The sequence below is a fragment of the Cricetulus griseus genome, chromosome X, assembly GCF_003668045.3.
Source record: "Cricetulus griseus strain 17A/GY chromosome X, alternate assembly CriGri-PICRH-1.0, whole genome shotgun sequence".
NCBI classification, from domain to species: domain Eukaryota; kingdom Metazoa; phylum Chordata; class Mammalia; order Rodentia; family Cricetidae; genus Cricetulus; species Cricetulus griseus.
The window spans coordinates 68,857,426-68,874,608 of NC_048604.1; the positions used below are offsets into that span (position 1 = coordinate 68,857,426).

The 17,183-nt window shown below is 47.7% G+C and overlaps 1 protein-coding gene across 1 annotated transcript; it reads right to left on the reverse strand.

Annotated features, from left to right (window-relative positions):
• Positions 1–6,213: 6,213 nt before the first annotated feature.
• Gjb1 (gap junction protein beta 1) lies at positions 6,214–7,065 on the reverse strand. Its single transcript, XM_035449780.1, has one exon. It carries the CDS (start codon positions 7,063–7,065, stop codon positions 6,214–6,216), a length of 852 nt encoding a protein of 283 aa, XP_035305671.1.
• Between the last annotated feature and the right edge of the window lie 10,118 nt (positions 7,066–17,183).

A 17,183-nucleotide genomic window follows, 5' to 3' on the forward strand; every position in this document is an offset into this window, starting at 1 on the left:
TCTTGGTATAGCCCTGGCTGTCCTGGAACTCACTCCATAGATCAGGCTGGTCTTGAACTCTTTTAGTTTGAGGTTTTACTCCCCTGCTACCTATAGATGTTCTCTCTCTCTCTCTCTCTCTCTCTCTCTCTCTCTCTCTCTCTCTCCTCTCTGTCTCTCAGTTTTTCAAGACAGGGTTTCTCTGTGTAGTGCTAGCTGTTTTGGAACTCACTCTGGAGACCAGCATGGCCTCAAACTCACAGGGATCTGTCTGCCTCTGCCTCCCGAGTGCTGGGATTAAAGGTGTGCGCCACCACCACCCGGCTCTTTTTCTCTCTCTTTTTAATTTTTTTTATTTAAATTAAAAACAATCTTAGTCTACACACCAATCCCAGCTCCCTCTCCCTCCTGTCCTCCCGTGTCCCCTCTTTCTTTCTCTTTTATTGTAGACATATATTTTCATTTTTTGTGCTATGTGTGTGTGCATATATGTATGGGTGCACACATGCGATGGCATGAGTATGGAGGTCAGAGGAGGGCTTTAAGGCATTGGTTCTCTTCCTCCACCACGTAGGTAGGTGCCAGGGATCAAACTCATGTTGTCAGGCTTGGCAGCCTGCTGAGACATCTCACCTGCCCTCTCTCTTTTCCTTTCCTTTTTGAGACAGTGTATCAGACAACCTAGGCTGGTGTCAAACTTGATTTGTAGATGAGGCTGGCCTTGAACTCCTGAGTCTCAAACTTCCACCTTCTTGTACCACTGGCATGCACCACTACACCCAGTTTTGTGCAGTTCTGGGGATCAAATTCAGGGCTTTCTACAGGTTAGTCTACATTGACCTATATACATAAGATAGACCTTTTTTTGAGATAGGGTTTTTCTGTGGCTTTGGAGCATGGAGCATGCCCAGGAACTCGATCTGTAGACCAGGCTGGTCTTGAACTCACAGAGATCTGCCAGTCTCTGCCTCCCTTAGTACGGGAATTAAAGGCCTGTGCCACCACTGCCTGGCCCATGTTTTGGATTTTTTTTTTTTTTTGGTATTTTGAAACAAGGTCCATGTAACTGAGGTGACCTCAAACCCACTGTGTAACATGAGGATGACCTTGAACTTGTCACCTTTCTTCACCTCCCAAGTGCTAGCACAGACAAGTGTACTAACATACCCAGCTCTTGTAGATATTCTTACTGTGTTTTTAGAAAGATTTGATTGTTTTATGTGTTTTGTTTGAGTGTGTGTCTGTGTACCACATTCGTGCCTGGTGCCCATGGAAATCAGAAGAGGGCCTTGGATCTCCTTGAACTGGATGGAGTTATGGACACTTCTGAGCTACATCGGTGCTGGAAATTGAACGCAGGTCCTCTGCAAAAGCAAGTGCTCTTAGCCACCGAGCCATTTCTCCTGCTCTTTTATAGATATTGTTTTTGTTTTGAGACAGGGTCTCTTCACATAGTCCTGGCTTTCCTGGAACTCACTAGTAGACCAGGCTGCCCTTGAACTCACAGAAAGTTCCCCAGTGCTGGGATTAAAGGTGTGCACAGCCATGCCAACTTCTCCTGAAGATATCATCTTTCTCTTTTCTTTTTTTCAAGACAGGGTTTCTCTGTGGCTTTGGAGGCTGTCCTGGAACTAGCTCTTGTAGACCAGGCTGGTCTTGAACTCACAGAGATCCACCTGCCTCTGCCTGTCGTGTGCTGGGCCTAAAGGCGTGTGCCACCACCACTCAGCTAATGTATGTATGTATGTATGTATGTATGTATGTATGTATATATATATATTTCTCTTTTTTATGTGCATTGTTGTTTTGCCTGCATGTATATCTCTATGAGGGTGTTAGGTACCCAGGAACTGGAGTTAGAGACAGTTGTGAGCTGCCATGTGGGTGCTGGGAATTGAACCCCGGTCCTCTGGGAGAGCAGCCAGTGCTCTTAACTGCTGAGCCATCTCTCCAGCCCCCCCTAAAGATATTCTTAAGCCCTTAAAGAGATACATAAGGCCTGTCACAATCTAGCCATAGTTTCTTACCCACCTCTGCTGTAGCCATTCCATTTCTTGAATCCTCCATGACAGATTATTTATCTTACTCTGAAGACACCACGCCTTTCAGATGTCTGTCTCCCGCTTTATTCTCCCTCACTCAATGCCCCGATCCTTTCTTTTCTTGCCCTTTTAGGTTCAGCCTGGTCTAGTCTGGAAATCAAAGGGAGCCCAGGTCAGGAGAATTGTGTAGCCCTTGTATACTACAGGTCAGATCAGTCATTTAAGTATTGTGGAATCGGTAAACGAAGTGAGCATCCCCCTTTAGCCCCCACTGTGTGCGCCCAGGCTATCTGATTGAGCATCTGATCCAGTTTGTGGTTGCCATGCCAATTCTCTATGGATACTGCAGCTTGCTCTGTAATTTCAACTCAGTTAGCTGGTGTTTTGACTACTCTCGTAGTTCAGCTAGCCTCCATCCAGGAACTGGCTCTGTCTTTTCCCTGCAGCTGCTGTCATCTTTGCACCAGATACCTCTGAAAGATTGTAGATTATTCCCACCCAACAAACAACAGATAGGGAGTGCGTCAGAACCTTCTGCTTCTCGGCCTTTCCTGTCCCCAATTCAGAGCCCTTGAATATTGACCCTTCAATGGGTCATCACCAAGTTTGCAACATCTCTGGACTTTGTTGTTTGGACTGCTGCCTACTCCCCGGAGAAACCTTATTTTTGCCAAGATTTTGTTTTTGTTTTCAGACAGGGTCCTTGATAAGTAGCCTAGTCTTGAGGTCTCACTCTTCCTTCCTCAGTCTCCAGAGTGCTGGGATTATAGAGGTGTGCCAAACCTGGCCTTATACAGTTAAATTATTTCTTCTCCCTCTTCTTTTTCCTCTCCCCCCCTTTGACAGTGTCTCTCTATAGCCTTGGTTGTCCTGAAACTCCCTCTGTAGACAAGACTGGCCTTAAACTCACAGAGATCCATTTGCCTCTGCCTCCCCAGTGCTGGGATTAAAGGCATGCACCGCCACCGCCACCATCTGACCAATAGAGTCAAATTCTTTACATAAACTTCAGCCCAGTTGAACTGGATTTACTCCTTCCTGGTTCCTGGAGAGTTCTACTATACTTTAAAGCCCCTGTCTAGGTGCCCTTGAAACTACCTTACACTTATTATTTGATTTCTTTTAACTTTCCTATTGATTTTTTTTTTCTGTCAGGGTCTCATACAGCACAGACTGGCCTCAAACTCCCCTGTTTAGCCAAGGCTGAGCTTGAACTTCTGCCTCCACTTTCTAAGTGCTGAGATCACAGGTGTGTGCCTCTACTCCTAACTCATTACCTTTATAGTTTTCTTAAATTTCTTAGAAAGTTATCTATTTTTATTTTGTGTGCATTGAGGTTTTGCCTGCGAGTAGGTCCGTGTGAAGGCATTAGATCCCCTGGAACTATAGTTACAGACAATTGTGAGCTACCATGTGGGTACTGGGAATTAAACCTGGGTCCTCTGGAAAAGCAGCCAGTGCTCTTAACTGCTGAGCCATCTCTCCAGCCCCCTTCTTACTTTTATAATTTACAATCAGTTTTTGAACACAACTTTTTTGATTCTCAAAAAAAAAAAAAAAAAACCAACAAACCGGTGAAAGACAGAGCAGTTATTATGCATCCTATAATGCAGGTACAGATACTGAGACCTACAAGTGTTGAAGGAGTCAAACCCACCAGTGGAAAGCCAGGTCTCCTAACTGCAACACTCTTTTCTTTACCCAGTTCACTCAGCATGTCATGCACTGTGGTACGTACTAAGCCCTTAGTGTGTTTCCCTCAAATGAAAACATCAGTCCTAGGGCAGCCTTTCTCACTACCTCTTTAAGACTTTGCTTCCGTGGAGCCCCCTACAAGGTCCCTTCAGCCTGTTTCCACCTGGTTAGCAGGATACAAGAGTCATGTGTCCTATCCTCTTTCTGGTTCCTAATGCTTGATAGCTTTGTTGTCCTGTCTTTGCCCTGAAGAGGTAGCCTTGATCTGGAATTGGAATCTTCTTTTTTTTCCTTTTTTTGACAGGCACTCTCTAGCTAGCCCTGGCTGTCCCAAAACTCTTTATATAGACTAGGTTGGTCTGGAACTCACGGAGATCCACCTGCCTCTGCCTCCCAAGCGCTGGGATTAAAGATGTGTGCCACTACACAGGGCTTGGAATTGGAATAGGATTTTTCTGACAAGTAAATTTCTGACATGATGAGCAGTTATCATTTGTCATTTGGACAAGGCTGTGTGAGGTTCCCTCGAGGACTAGGATTAATTAATTGTGGTGGTGGGGATGGAACCCAGGGCATATTTAGGAACCCACTCTGCTAACTTCATTACATCCCCAACCCCAAGGATGGAATTTTGAAAAAGAAAATTTCCCCCTTGATGGCCTTTTGAACAAAGAGGAGATGGTCTATGCCTGTTGTGTTGTGGGAAAGGGAGATAGATTTCCATAGGAAAAGGAGTTTTGCAGCCTATGTCAGTCACATAAGGACTTCTTCTCTGACAGAGTATGATGTCAGTTTCTAAGGAGAAAGGAAATTTCTCACAGGGAGTGGTTTTGCTGTTCTTACTGAGGCAGGATCTCACAACCTGCCTTAGCCCTACGTACTTCAGGGTGGCCTCTAATTTGCCGCAATCATACATGTCGATCAGAGATGGGGAGGCTGAGGAGGAAAATTTTCGGGGGGGGAGTGCTTGGATCCTGAGGCTCCCTTGGTGTAGGCAGTGGCAGTAGGGAAAAGCCTTGTGAGGCTGGGGAGGGGTTCTTTAGAAACACAGACAAATGTGGGAGGGAGCTAAGTTGGGAGAAGTGTGGACCAGCCCTTGTTTGCACACAGGAAAACAGGCTTGAGAAAGGGCACACCTTACAAATAAGTGACACAGCTAGGATTTGAACTCTGCTTTGTCAAGTCCCAAGCCTGGGGCTTTTCTTCCAGTAGTTGACAGTGGGGAGGGGACCCTGGTAAGGAAACTTCTGCTGGACATGCCTGGACCTCTCAGGGACTCCTAGAGAGCATGGATTCTGAAAGTAGCAAGGGAGGGGCACTGGGAAGACAGATGAAATTAGGGGCCATATCCAGAGGAGAGAGATGTCAGGGGTTTGCCAGGCACCAGAGGCTGAATGTCCAGGGAGGTAGAGGACAGCTGTCTCAGAAGTGTAAGAGAAGGGCCTGGCTGAGGTAGCCAGGGAAAGTATGCCACTCTCTCTTCCTCCTCTCCCTCTCCCCCTCTCTCTTCTCTCTCTCACCCGAGAAGTTTCTGTAGCATTTCCTGTCTCTCTAGAAGAGGCTGTCATTTATTCTTTTTTTTTTTTGACCTGTCATTTATTCTTAAAACAAAAGGAAGGAGGTATGTGAATTAGATACCAAGAGACTATAAACAATGAAAAAGAAACAAGTAAATAAACAAATAAGCCAGAACAAGAAAAAGCAGAACAAGATGGCTCAGAAAGTGGCTTTGCCAGGCTCTCTTCTTTCTGCCCTTTTCTTGATCAGCAAAATGCCAACCAAGGCCAGCTTACCCAGGGGGAGGTCAGAAAGGAGGGTTCAGGAGGAGAAAGAACTTCAACAAACACTCAAGCCACCTCCATTTACTGTAAAATCCTGTTTAATGTGTAACATTTGCAGAGAGAGAGGCCTTGGGAACTGGGGACTGGAGGCAGCCCTGACCAACCCCCACTCCAATTTATCTGCCTGCTTCTCCCTCCACAACTCCCTCACGCTAGACATGTCCTCCTTTTCCGCGTGGCAGACAGCGAAGCGAGCAGTTTTTCCTTTTCCTGTGCCTGCTCCTTTCCCTTCTCCACCCACGATGCAGAGCCCCTCCTCCACTCCGCTTGCCCACATCCCTCCCCACTGATGTGACTCCCCGAAGTGGGGTACCTGACAGCATGGGGGTTAAGATTAGTTTCATAATTGGAAACACCGGCAGAGCATCTCATCTCTCGTCTCAGGGAGAGGGAGAGGGAAGAGGGAGGGGTACAGGCAGAAGGAGCTGCCCACACCCTCAGTAACCTTGAGCCCTGGTGCAGAGGTGGCTCCCCACTCCCCAGCTGGCTAGTTCTTAGACAGAAGGCTCTCTGAGGAAGGAGAGTAGGGAGGGAAGGAAGGTTTTGATGGAGTAATCCCTAGCAGGCAGAGGCCTGCTCACCAGCATAGGAGAAGGAGGGGCAGGCCTGGGTTGGGTGAGGGAGGGGTGGGACGGAAGGCTGTCTGGTACATGGCATCAGCAGGCTGAGCATCGGTCGCTCTTCTCAGCCAGCCCAGCCCCGGTGCCAGGGCTGCGGCGCAGTATGTCTTTCAGAGAGCCATCCGGCTCGCTCAGCAGCTTGTTGATCTCATTCTGCTTGTATTCAGGTGAGAGGCGGTGGCCGAAGCCCGAGCCCTTGCGGGAGGGCGGATTGGAGCGGCGCTGAGCACGGCGGGCACAGGCCCGGATGATGAGGTACACCACCTCTGCCACGTTGAGGATAATGCAGATGCCGGAGGCGGCGAGCATAAAGACAGTGAAGACGGTTTTCTCGGTGGGGCGGGACACGAAGCAGTCCACTGTGTTGGGGCAGGGGTAGGCCTCACACTTGACCAGCCGCACCATGGCGTAGCCGGGGTAGAGTAGATAGAAGACATACATGAAGACGGCCTCGAACAGCAGCCGGAACACCACACTGATGACATAGGTCCACCACAGTGTCCCTGAGATGTGCACCTTGTGCCTCTTCACCTCTTCCAGGTGGAGGGGGTCCCCGTGCCCTTCAAGCCGGAGCATTTTCTTTTCTATGTGCTGTTGGTGAGCTACGTGCATTGCCACGAGGAGAGCTGGGGTGGAAACCAAGATAAGCTGCAGGGACCATAGACGCACGTGGGAGATAGGGAAAAACTGGTCATAGCAGACGCTATTGCAGCCAGGCTGGAGGGTGTTGCAGATGAAAGAAGACTTCTCATCACCCCACACACTTTCTGCAGCCACCACTAGCACCATGATTCTGAAGATGAAGATGACGGAGAGCCATACTCGGCCAATGGCGGTGGAATGCCGATTCACGCCACTGAGCAAGGTGTACAAACCTGTCCAATTCATTCTGCCTCATTCACACCTGTGAAACAAGAGGCAGGAAGCAAACTGTCAGAAGGTTAGGGCAGGAAGCTGGACTTAGTAAAGCTGCCTCCCCTACCATCCCCCCTCCCCCCCCCCCCGCCCCGGTCTCTGGTCTCTTCCAATAGCCGGTGACAGGAAAGCAAGGATAGTCTAGTCATAGCTTTCCTCATCAATCCCTCTTGGCGCCAGCCTTTCTTCCTCATTCGCTTGACTTGACCTCTCGGAGTCCCATCCCATTTCTTCACATACATCCAACATTCTTTCCTCTTGAGTCCCTCTCTATCCTGTTCTGCTACTAGCCAGCTCTTCTGGCTCCCCTCCCCCAGCTCCTTTGCACCTGACTTAGGGCAAACCCAGAAAGCCCAGTTACCTCAGGGAGCGCCTATCCTTGAGGCCACCCAGACAGCACCCCTATGGTCTCATGTCTGTGAAGGGGGAGTGGTCCCTGTGGTCGCGCCTGCGTCCCAATTCATCGCCTCCCGGTGCTGGAGAGTCATATGCTGCTTTATACCCAGTGTCTGTACAATGGGACCTTTGTGGGGCTCTGAACAACACCCTTTAGAATTCAGATCAAACGCCCTGACTTCCGCCCACCCTACACACAGAGCACTTGTGTCCCAGCGCCGGACACCCAGCCTGCACCCACCTGTTCTGTGCCCGCCCGGTCCATCGCCGCACCCGCCCCATGGCCCCACCAGAATAATGGCTCTGGGGGAGGGAGATAGAAGACAGACAGGTGCGTGTGAGCCCGGACCCCAGGGATCCAGGAGCCTCTGGACTAGGGCCCTCCCCCATATTTCTACCAGAACAGATTCAGCAGGAGTTTTCCAAGCTTAGGTGCCCTTCCGGGTATGGATGAGCCAGAAAGGAGAAAGCTTAGTGCACCGAGTGTATCAAGCCAGGAACTGTACTAATCATTTTCCCCATGCATTCTTTTGACGCATTTAACAATCCCGTTATCCACTCCAAGTCACACAGCTAAAAAGATGAAGTACAAAAGGCTCTGAAGCAGACTCCTCGAGTCTTGCAGCAGCAGACTCCTTGCACTTCTGCAGATGGTACCAGCCAAAGAAAAAGCTAGCTAGCCACTAAAAAAGAAAAGGAAAGAAGGCTAATTTGGTGTCATCTTGAAAAACACAAAAATCAAGGAAGCTGTCCATCAAACTATGACGATCTCTCCTTAAACTGCAAGAAAGGGACCCTCTCTAGGGAGTGGGCAGGTGGGCACACGGTGAGAACAAGCCAAGAGGAGAAAGAGATAAAGCCACCAGCAAGTAGCAGGTTAGACAATGGATTATGCAAGGGTCATGTAGCTTCTATTTGTATCCTGATTTTTCACCTAAAGGACCTTGGACTATTCCCTGACTTTGGATGAGCCTGTTTACTCGGCTGTTAATGGTGTCCATGCCCAGGGTTGCAGTGGGAATCAATGAAGATACCTGCTCCAGTTTTTCAAGAGGTTATCAAGGGGTTAAGAGCTGTCTCTGGAAGAGGAAACAATACTGCCTTGGGCAGCCAAATGGTCTGCCAAGCCCACACCTCTCCTTTTTCTCTCCAGTACTCTGTGGTTGACCTAGAGTGTCTGACATTGAACAGACTGCTCAGTTGCTGCCCTGGCCCCAATGTCAAGTGCATATTGTAACCTCCTGCTTATGAGCATGCCAATGACTCTAGGGAGGAAATTTTCTTCTTTCCCTTATGCAGACAAAGAAGGCCTCTCCCCACCTCCCACCGCTTCTGCCATTGAAGTTGAAAGGAGATTGTGCTAGAAGCAGGGAGATGGATGAGAGCATCTCAGGCCTGGACCTACAGAAAAGCAGCAAAATGCAGTGCATTTTCTGCCCTACCCAGGGCATATCCACAACAGGGGTGGGGTGTGCAGGAAGAAGCCTTGTAATCACTTCTGGGTGGCTCTCGTGGTTACAGAGGGAAGAAGAGGCAGTGAAATAGTTACTGGAAATGTTGGGAAGTGAGAGAAAAGAAACAGGAGCCCGGGTCAGGTGGTGCATACCTGTACCCCAGCTATCTGGGGTGTGATGGTTAAGAAAGGAGGCTCCAAGGTGGTGCATACCTGTACCCCAGCTATCTGGGGTGTGATGGTTAAGAAAGGAGGCTCCAAGGTGGTGCATACCTGTATCCCAGCTATCTGGGGTGTGATGGTTAAGAAAGGAGGCTCTGGACACATGGGGAAGGGCCTAGGCCTGGCCCAGGATGATGTGGTAGACTTTGGGGAGCACCTTTTGAGGGCCTTACCCTGCCTGGGGAGTGGAGGGGGATGGCTAGGGGCAGGTGGGATGTTGGGGGGGAGGGGAGAGAGAGGGCTTGACATCTGAAGCAAGCTTGTTCCTAATTTGAACTAATAAAATAAAAAAAATAATAAAGAAAATGAAAGGAGGCTCACTTGAGCTCAGAAGCTTCAGACCAAGGCCAAGCATGATGATGCACACCTGTAATCTCAGCAATTGGAAAGTGGAGGATCAAGAGGTCAAGGCTAACCTCAGCTATGTTGTGATTTCAAGGCCAACCTGGATCACATGTGGCTATGTCATAACATTTTTGCACACACATATGAAAACAAAAACAAAAGAAGGAGTTTTAGACCAGTCTGTGAAACTTAGTAAGGTCCAGTCACAAAAATAAAGCAAGAGTAGAGGAAGAAGAGACAGTCAAAAGGACATGAGCTACTTCTCTACATAATGTTTCTTCATTTAGTTTTTTTTTAAAGGTCCTGTCAGGCATGGTGATAGACATGTTTAATCCCAGCATTTGGGGAGGTAAAGACAGGCAAATTGCTTTGAGTTCAAGGCCAACCTGATCTACATTGTGAGTTCTAGGCCAGCAAGGGCTATGAAGTGATACCTCCCATGTCACAAAATCCAAAAAGAGTGGGTTGTGATGGTGCACGCCTTTATTCTCAGCACTCAGGAAACAGAGGCAGGCAAGGTCCCTAATGAATTCAAGGTCTGTCTGGTCTACTCAGTGAGTTCCAGACAGCAAGTGCTACATAGAGAAACCCTGTCTCCCCCTCCCAACCCCCCTCCAAAAAAAGAAGGGGTGGAAAGGGGAAGTTGTTTTGCTAATAAGATGTTTTAGGATTCACAGAGTAGACAGGGGGTATTTGGCTTGCTTTGCACGCATGTGGCCCGGGCATGAGGAGTAACCTGGGCTAGCAAGATGGCTCAGTGGGTAAGGGTGCTTGCTGCCAAGCCAGATGACCTGAGTCTGATACCAGAATCCACATGGTGAAAGGAGAGAACTGACTCCTCCTGTAAGTTGTCCTCTGACTTGTACCCACGAGAGTGAGTTCATACGCACACACATAAATGTATTTAAAAAAAAACCCAACTCCTGTAAGAATAAACATTTTCCAAGTATATATTAAACATGTGCCAAGCCCTTGAACATGTACTCTCATCTTGGGGGGGCGATTTGAGGTGACTCAGCAGGCCAAAGCACTTGTCATGCAAGCCTGATGACCTGAGGAAAGAGCCAACTCCTGAAAATCGTCCTCTGAATTCCATGTGTGCCATGACACTAAGGCACCCACACCGACACCCATACACATTATAAATACACATATAAATAGGCTAGCAATATATAAAAGAAAACAATTAAGGAACAGTCCTGGGGGGGTAGGGTGTTATTTTTAGCCTCCTGTCATGGAGGAGGAAACTGTGGTAAAAAAGAAGGGTCATTCCCTAGGGTCATGCTGTCAACAAATGACAGAAATGGACTTTGAGAGAGGTAAGGCTGACATGAGAGCCCACATTCTGTCCATAAATTCTTTTTTTTTTTTTTTTTTGTTTTTCGAGACAGGGTTTCCCTGTGGCTTTGGAGGCTATCCTGGAACTAGCTCTTGTAGATTAGGCTGGTCTCGAACTCACAGAGATCCGCCTGCCTCTGCTTCTCAAGTGCTGGGATTAAAGGCGTGAGCCACCAATGCCCCCATAAATTCTTTAATTTTTAATTTTTCTCTTCATAAATTCTATGCCATCTTAGAGTTACCACTTTTCTTTCTTTCCACATTTGTTCAGGACTGAGGAGGTTCGAAGCTTCCTTCCTCTTTTCTTCCCAGGGTTTCTCTGGCATCCTGATTTGGTCCCTTTTCCCTTTCTCAGGCTGTTCCCATGAACTCTGAAGCAAACTTAGGTGTTTCTCTCTCTCTCTCTCTCTCTCTCTCTCTCTCTCTCTCTCTCTCTCTCTCTCCCTCCCTCCCCCTCAGAGGTGCCCCATACACCTCCTGATCAGCCTCAATTCTCTGCCTCTTACTTTCTCGAGTTTCCTGGGACACAGCCAGTAGCTCCCTTTAGGATCTCGAAGAACCCTTGTGTGGGCACTGGGATTTCAATTTTTGCTTTGTCTGTGTCAACATCAGTACCTCAAGGGTGCATTTTAAAAACATCCAGGGGAGTGACCTGATTTTGAAACACAAACTGTTTTCCTGACTTTCGGTTAAAGTCCAGATACTGATATGGCTTGAGCTGCACCAGGCAAGTTTTGCTCTGTGTTTAATTAGATAGGGTTTCTGGGGCCTTGTCAGGCTTTGAATTCAGGTTTTCCCAGCACTTGAGCATAGCACAAAAGCAGGAGATCGTGAAAAATTCTATAATGTTATCCCCATTTTTCAGACCAGGAAGTTGAGGCTGGGGGGGGGGTTGGTAACTTGCTTTACTGGCAATTGCTCTCCTGCCAACTAATGGAATCAAATTCCAAATTGATTTTCTTCTCACCTCAAAGCCTTTGAGCAGAGCATGGCTTATGAGGGCCCCTCTTCTCAAAGAATGTTTCTTCTGAGACAGGGCCCACAACCCCAACACTGTACTCCTGAGCACATTGGCATATGTGTGCACACATGGTACATTTATTACCTCAGTCTCCCTTCCTACTCTGCCATTCCTCCCAACTACATGTGAATCCTTGTGTTTTGTGGATTTGGACAACACAACTCTGGTGGGACTAGATGAAGTTACACTCAGGCCCAGACACCAGGGATGAGGATGTGGCTCAGTTGGTAGAGTGCTTGCCTAGTTGGCTTGAAGGCCTGACTGAGTTCTATCCCTGTAAGTGGCAGTGTTTGTATTTGTTCCCAACTCTCTGGAGGTGGGAGCAGAAGGATCAGGAGTTCAAGGTCATCCTCAGCTATGTAGCAAGTCTGAGGCCAGCTAGGGCTACATAAGACCTTGTTTCAAAAGCAAATAAAAAAATTAACCCAAACTCTATGCTCCATTCTTGTCTCATAGGCCATCGATGATCAGGAAGGGACATGGAGCTTTGTTGGAGACTTCCTTCTGAATTTTTGGGTGCTTTCATCAGGTTGGTGTGGTTGAAGCCAATCTCACCCGGCTCCTTCTCTTTCCCTGTTATCTTCATGCCTCCACCCCGTGGTTCTATAGACTCTCAGGTGCTGACTTACTCTCCACTCAGGCATCCATCTGCTGTGACCAGGCTTGCTCACCATAACCAGCCTAGTGCATTCATTTCTCTCTCTCCCCCTCTCTGCTATAGCCTCTTCAGAAAGCTTCTGTTGACATTCCTTCTCTTGTCCCTGCTTGGGCCATTGCTGCTTGCTCGGTGTTTGGGCTCATTGTGGCAGCCACCATTTATAGAATGCCCCCTCCCCCCCGTGTATCAGGAGCTGTATGCTCATGTACTCTCATCCTCCAAACAGCCCCAAGTCACACATTTCGCCAGATTAGTCTGGAACTCACAATCCTCATGCCTCAAGCCTTCTGAGTATTGGGATTATAGACATACACCAGTATACCTGGCAAATGCTGTAACTTATTACACAGCTGGTAACTAAGTGGTAAAACTCAGATTGCAAAGCACATTGGCCCCTCTTCCCAGCCAGGGTTCCTTACCAATGGCTTCTACCTATTAAAACTTCTTTTGTGGCTGGGATAATTGGTACATGCTTTTAATCCCAGTACTCACTCAGGAGACAGAGGCAGAAGGATCTGTAGGCTGAGCCTAGACTGGCTTATAGCAAGTTCAAGGCCAGCTAAGGCTAAATAGTGAGACCCTGTCTCAAAAATAATGAAAGGAAATAAAAATAAAAAACCCCTTTGCATATATCCTCTTTCCCCCATCTCATTTTCTAAGTCCTTGGATTCTGCTATGCCATTCCTGACAGCTGGAATGACTTTTAACAGCTGGGAGCAACCCTTCAGTACATTCTTAAACCATCAGTTACCCTAAGTTCAGCTTGAGAGTGTCTGCCCCCCTCAAGCGAACAGAAAGGCATGCTCTTACATCCTTGGCTCTGTTGGCAGGCCTTGTCAGATACATGCCTGTTTTACCTTGTAGTCAAGAAAGGAAAGCAGCATGTGGCATTGTCTGACAGTCCCACGGAACCCTAACCCTGCATGCTACAAAATGTCTCAGAAAGGCAAACTTGGCCACCTTATGTTTTGAGTTCAAGTCTGTCTTCCTGGGAATCTGACCCTGTGGGCATGAGAAGAATCTTTGGCTGAGGAAAAAGAGTGAGAAGAGAAGGAACTGGAGCCTGGAAAGAAGGTAAAGGTTGGAGGCTGAAGAGAGAATCTAAGCAGGCTGAGCACCTGGCAGGAGGACGTCATCATAGCTCAGAGGGAAGCACACAAAGGCCCCAAGTGACTGAATGCTGAAGTCAGGAGAAAGCATGACCCAGGCCTCTTCCCAGCCAGTGTTTCCACCCTAGCACCATATCAGCCCACCATGGTCCCCCCTCCTCAGTCCCCACACTCCTCACCTCCCTGGCACTGCCACACCTGGTTGCAGCTGCCTTTTTCCAGGGAATGTATGCAGGTGTGTCTGCTCAATGCCACTAGGTACTGTCAAAGCCCAGCCCAGGGGAGGGGCAACAAGTCCAGGACCGGAGCTTGACATGGCCCATAGCCCAAGAGGAAGCAGAGAAACATTAACCAGCCCCACCCCTGTCCCACACACAATCATTAAACAAGATTGATCCCTGAGATCCCGATGGATTTGGACCTAGAATTCTTGCCCTGTTCCAGAGGAAGAGAAGCATCATTGTCACCAAAATGTCATGTCGGGCCCTATCTGAGGTACTGAACTGGACTCTGCTGTTTTACACCCTTCAGTAAGTCCAATTCTTGGCCTTCAGTAGACCCATTGTGTGGGCAAATAGCAGAGAGGACTCCAGTGCTGGATGCTAACTCTTCTAGACCCCAGCATCTAAAACTATGGATAATTGAGAGGAAAAAAAACACCTGAGGTCAAAATGGACAGTGGCCTTGCTCCCTCCCTATATAGCAATACCAGGGCATCACCTTCTACCATGTACTTAATAACTGGAGACAGACTACAGTATTTCCAGTTACAATCCAAAACCATAAAACCTACCCAGAAATTATCTTCTACTCTTGGGGTCAAGGCAGTTGATCCACAAAGTGTCATCTGCAAGCAGAGACTCTTGGCAATCATTTAGGTAAACAGAAAGTATCAACCATTAACTGAAGGTTTTATTTAGTTTCAAGGTCTCTACACTAAAGGCTCACCTGAGGACCCTGCTCATTCTGAAAACTGGACCACTGAGGAAACAAGTGACGTCAGCAGAGTCAATTTTCTTGCTTTCTGACTGAGCTCACGGCCAGAAATGAAGCTAGGGCCTCAGCTTCCCTCAGCCAAATTTGAGTTATGCCAGATACGTCGGCAGATAAGTCTTTACTGGATAACTACAGGGAAGCCAGCACAAGGCTACGTGCTGGGGTCAGGGGGAGCAGAGGAAGAGAGAACATGCTGACTCTTAAAGTGTTTATTGGCTGGAGGTGTGGCCCAGTGTATAGTACTTGCCTTGGGTTGAATGTCCAACATTTGGTACATCAACAAACAAGCTAACGGAATTTAGTAATCTCTTGAGGCTACATGGCCAAAACTAAAATGATTGCTTTGTGTATTCTGGCAACATGGTTCTGATTCTGACTGTGGGGGAGTTCAAAGGGGAAGAGAAGAAGAAACGGATATAGGGCAGGGTGTGGTGACACACATCTTTAGTCCCACATTTGGGAGGCAGAGGCAGGTAGCCTGGTCTACAGAGGAAGTTCCATCCAGGACAGCCAGGGCTACATAGAGAAAAAACTGTCAGAATGGCTAAGATAAAAACATAAATGACAGCTCATGCTGGTGAGGATGTTGAGTAAGGGGAACACTCATCCATTGCTGGTGGGAATGCAAACTTGTACAGCCACTTTGGAAATCAATATGGTGGGTTTCTTAGAAAATTGGAAATCAGTCTACCTCAAGACCCCGCTCGCTATAGCACTTTTGGGCACATACCCAAAGAACACTCCATCCTACCACAAAGACACTTGCTCAAACCATGTTCATAGCACCATTATTCATAATAGCCAGAAACTGAAAACAACCTAGATGTCCCTCAACTGAAGAACTGATAAAGAAAATGTAGTACATTTACACAATGGAGTATTACTCAGCGGTTAAAAAAAAACAAAACACAATGACATCAGGAAATTTAAAGGCAAATGGATGGAACTAGAAAAAAAAGTCATCCTGAGTGAGGTGACACAGGCTCAGAAAGACAAACATGGTATTAATCACTTATAAGTAAATATTAGATGTAAAGTAATAACCATGTTACAATCCACAGACTCAGGGGCTAAGTAACAAGGAGGGCTCAAGGGGGCAGATGCATGTTTCTCCCTGGTAAGGGAAACTAGAAGATATTTCGTGGGTAGAGTGGGGGTGGGTGGGGATGGGAACAGATGGATCAGGTGACAATGGGGGGATGGAGGGAGAGAGTCTGAGGAGAGATGAGTTGAATTGGGGGGATTTGGGGGACTATGAGGAAACGTAGTGCAGTGGGAACTCCCTGGAATCTACGAGGTTGACCCTAGCATGGACTTTTAGTAATGAGAGAATATAGAGCCTGAACCAGCCATCTCTTGTAATTAGGCAAGGCTTCTACTGATGGGACTGGGACACCAACCCAGCCACAATAACCTTCGACCTACAATTTGTCCTGCCTGTAAGATGTGCTGGGGTAAAGGTGGCACAGAACTTGTGGGAGTGGCTAACCAATGACTGGTACAACTTGAGACCCACAGCACAAGAGGGAGCCCATGCCTGACACTGCCTTGGATGGCCAGAAACCGAGGCAGGTTAGCCCAGAGACCTAGGATAGAACCAAACATGACTGGCAAAAATAAAATACAATAAAAAGTCAATGAATGAGATTATTCCCAACGATAATGCTCTATACTCATAGATCAGTGCCTAGCCCAATCATCAGAGATGCTTCCTCTGGAAGCTGATGGGAACAGATGCAGAGACCTAAAGCCAAACATTATGCAGAGCTCAGGGAACCCTCAGGAAGAGGTGGCAGAAGGATTGTAGGAGCCAGAGAGGTTGAGGACACCAGGAAAACATGGCCCACAGGATCAACTAAGCAGGGCTCATAGGGACTCACAGAGACTGAAACAAGAATCACAGAGCCTGCATGGGTCTGATCTAGGTCCTCTGTGTATGTTATAGTTGTGTGGCTTGGTGTTCTTGTGGGACTCCTAATAGTGGGAGTGGGGGCTTTCTCTGAATCTTTTGCCTGTTTTTGAGACCTTTTCCTCTTATTAGGGTGCCTCATCTAGCTTTGATATGAGGGTGCCTAGTCTCCCTATAATTTGTTATGCCAGCTTCAGTTGATATCCTGGGAGGCCTGCTCTCTTCTGAAGGGAACCAGAGGAGGAGTGGATCTGGGGGAGAGGAGAAGTGTGTGTGTGTGTGGGGGGGGGGTCTGGAAGGAGTGGAGGGAGGGGAAACTGCAGTTGGGATGTAAAATATGAGAAAAGATTATAAAAAAGAAAACTAGTATGAAGAAACTGATATAGTCAGGGAAGTTTTCTTGTTCGAGGCAAGGTTTGAGCAGAGAAGGAAAAGTTGGGAAGGGGAAGGAAATGAGAAGGTAGAACTAGAATTCCAAGGAGGAGGAACTGCGTGAGTAAAGGTACAGAACAGAAAAGAACAAAGCTTCCCTGTGGGACAGTGAGGAGTGTCAACCAGTCAGCCAGGGGTTCAGAGCACTGGCAGCATTTAAAGTCAGATAGGGGACTCCTTAGTGAGTATCTGCAGAAGTTGGTATATGACAC

What these genes read in the sequence shown, in the direction of transcription:
- Gjb1 (XM_035449780.1), bottom strand. Translation starts at nt 7,065, where the DNA reads ATGAATTGGACAGGTTTGTACACCTTGCTCAGTGGCGTGAATCGGCAT.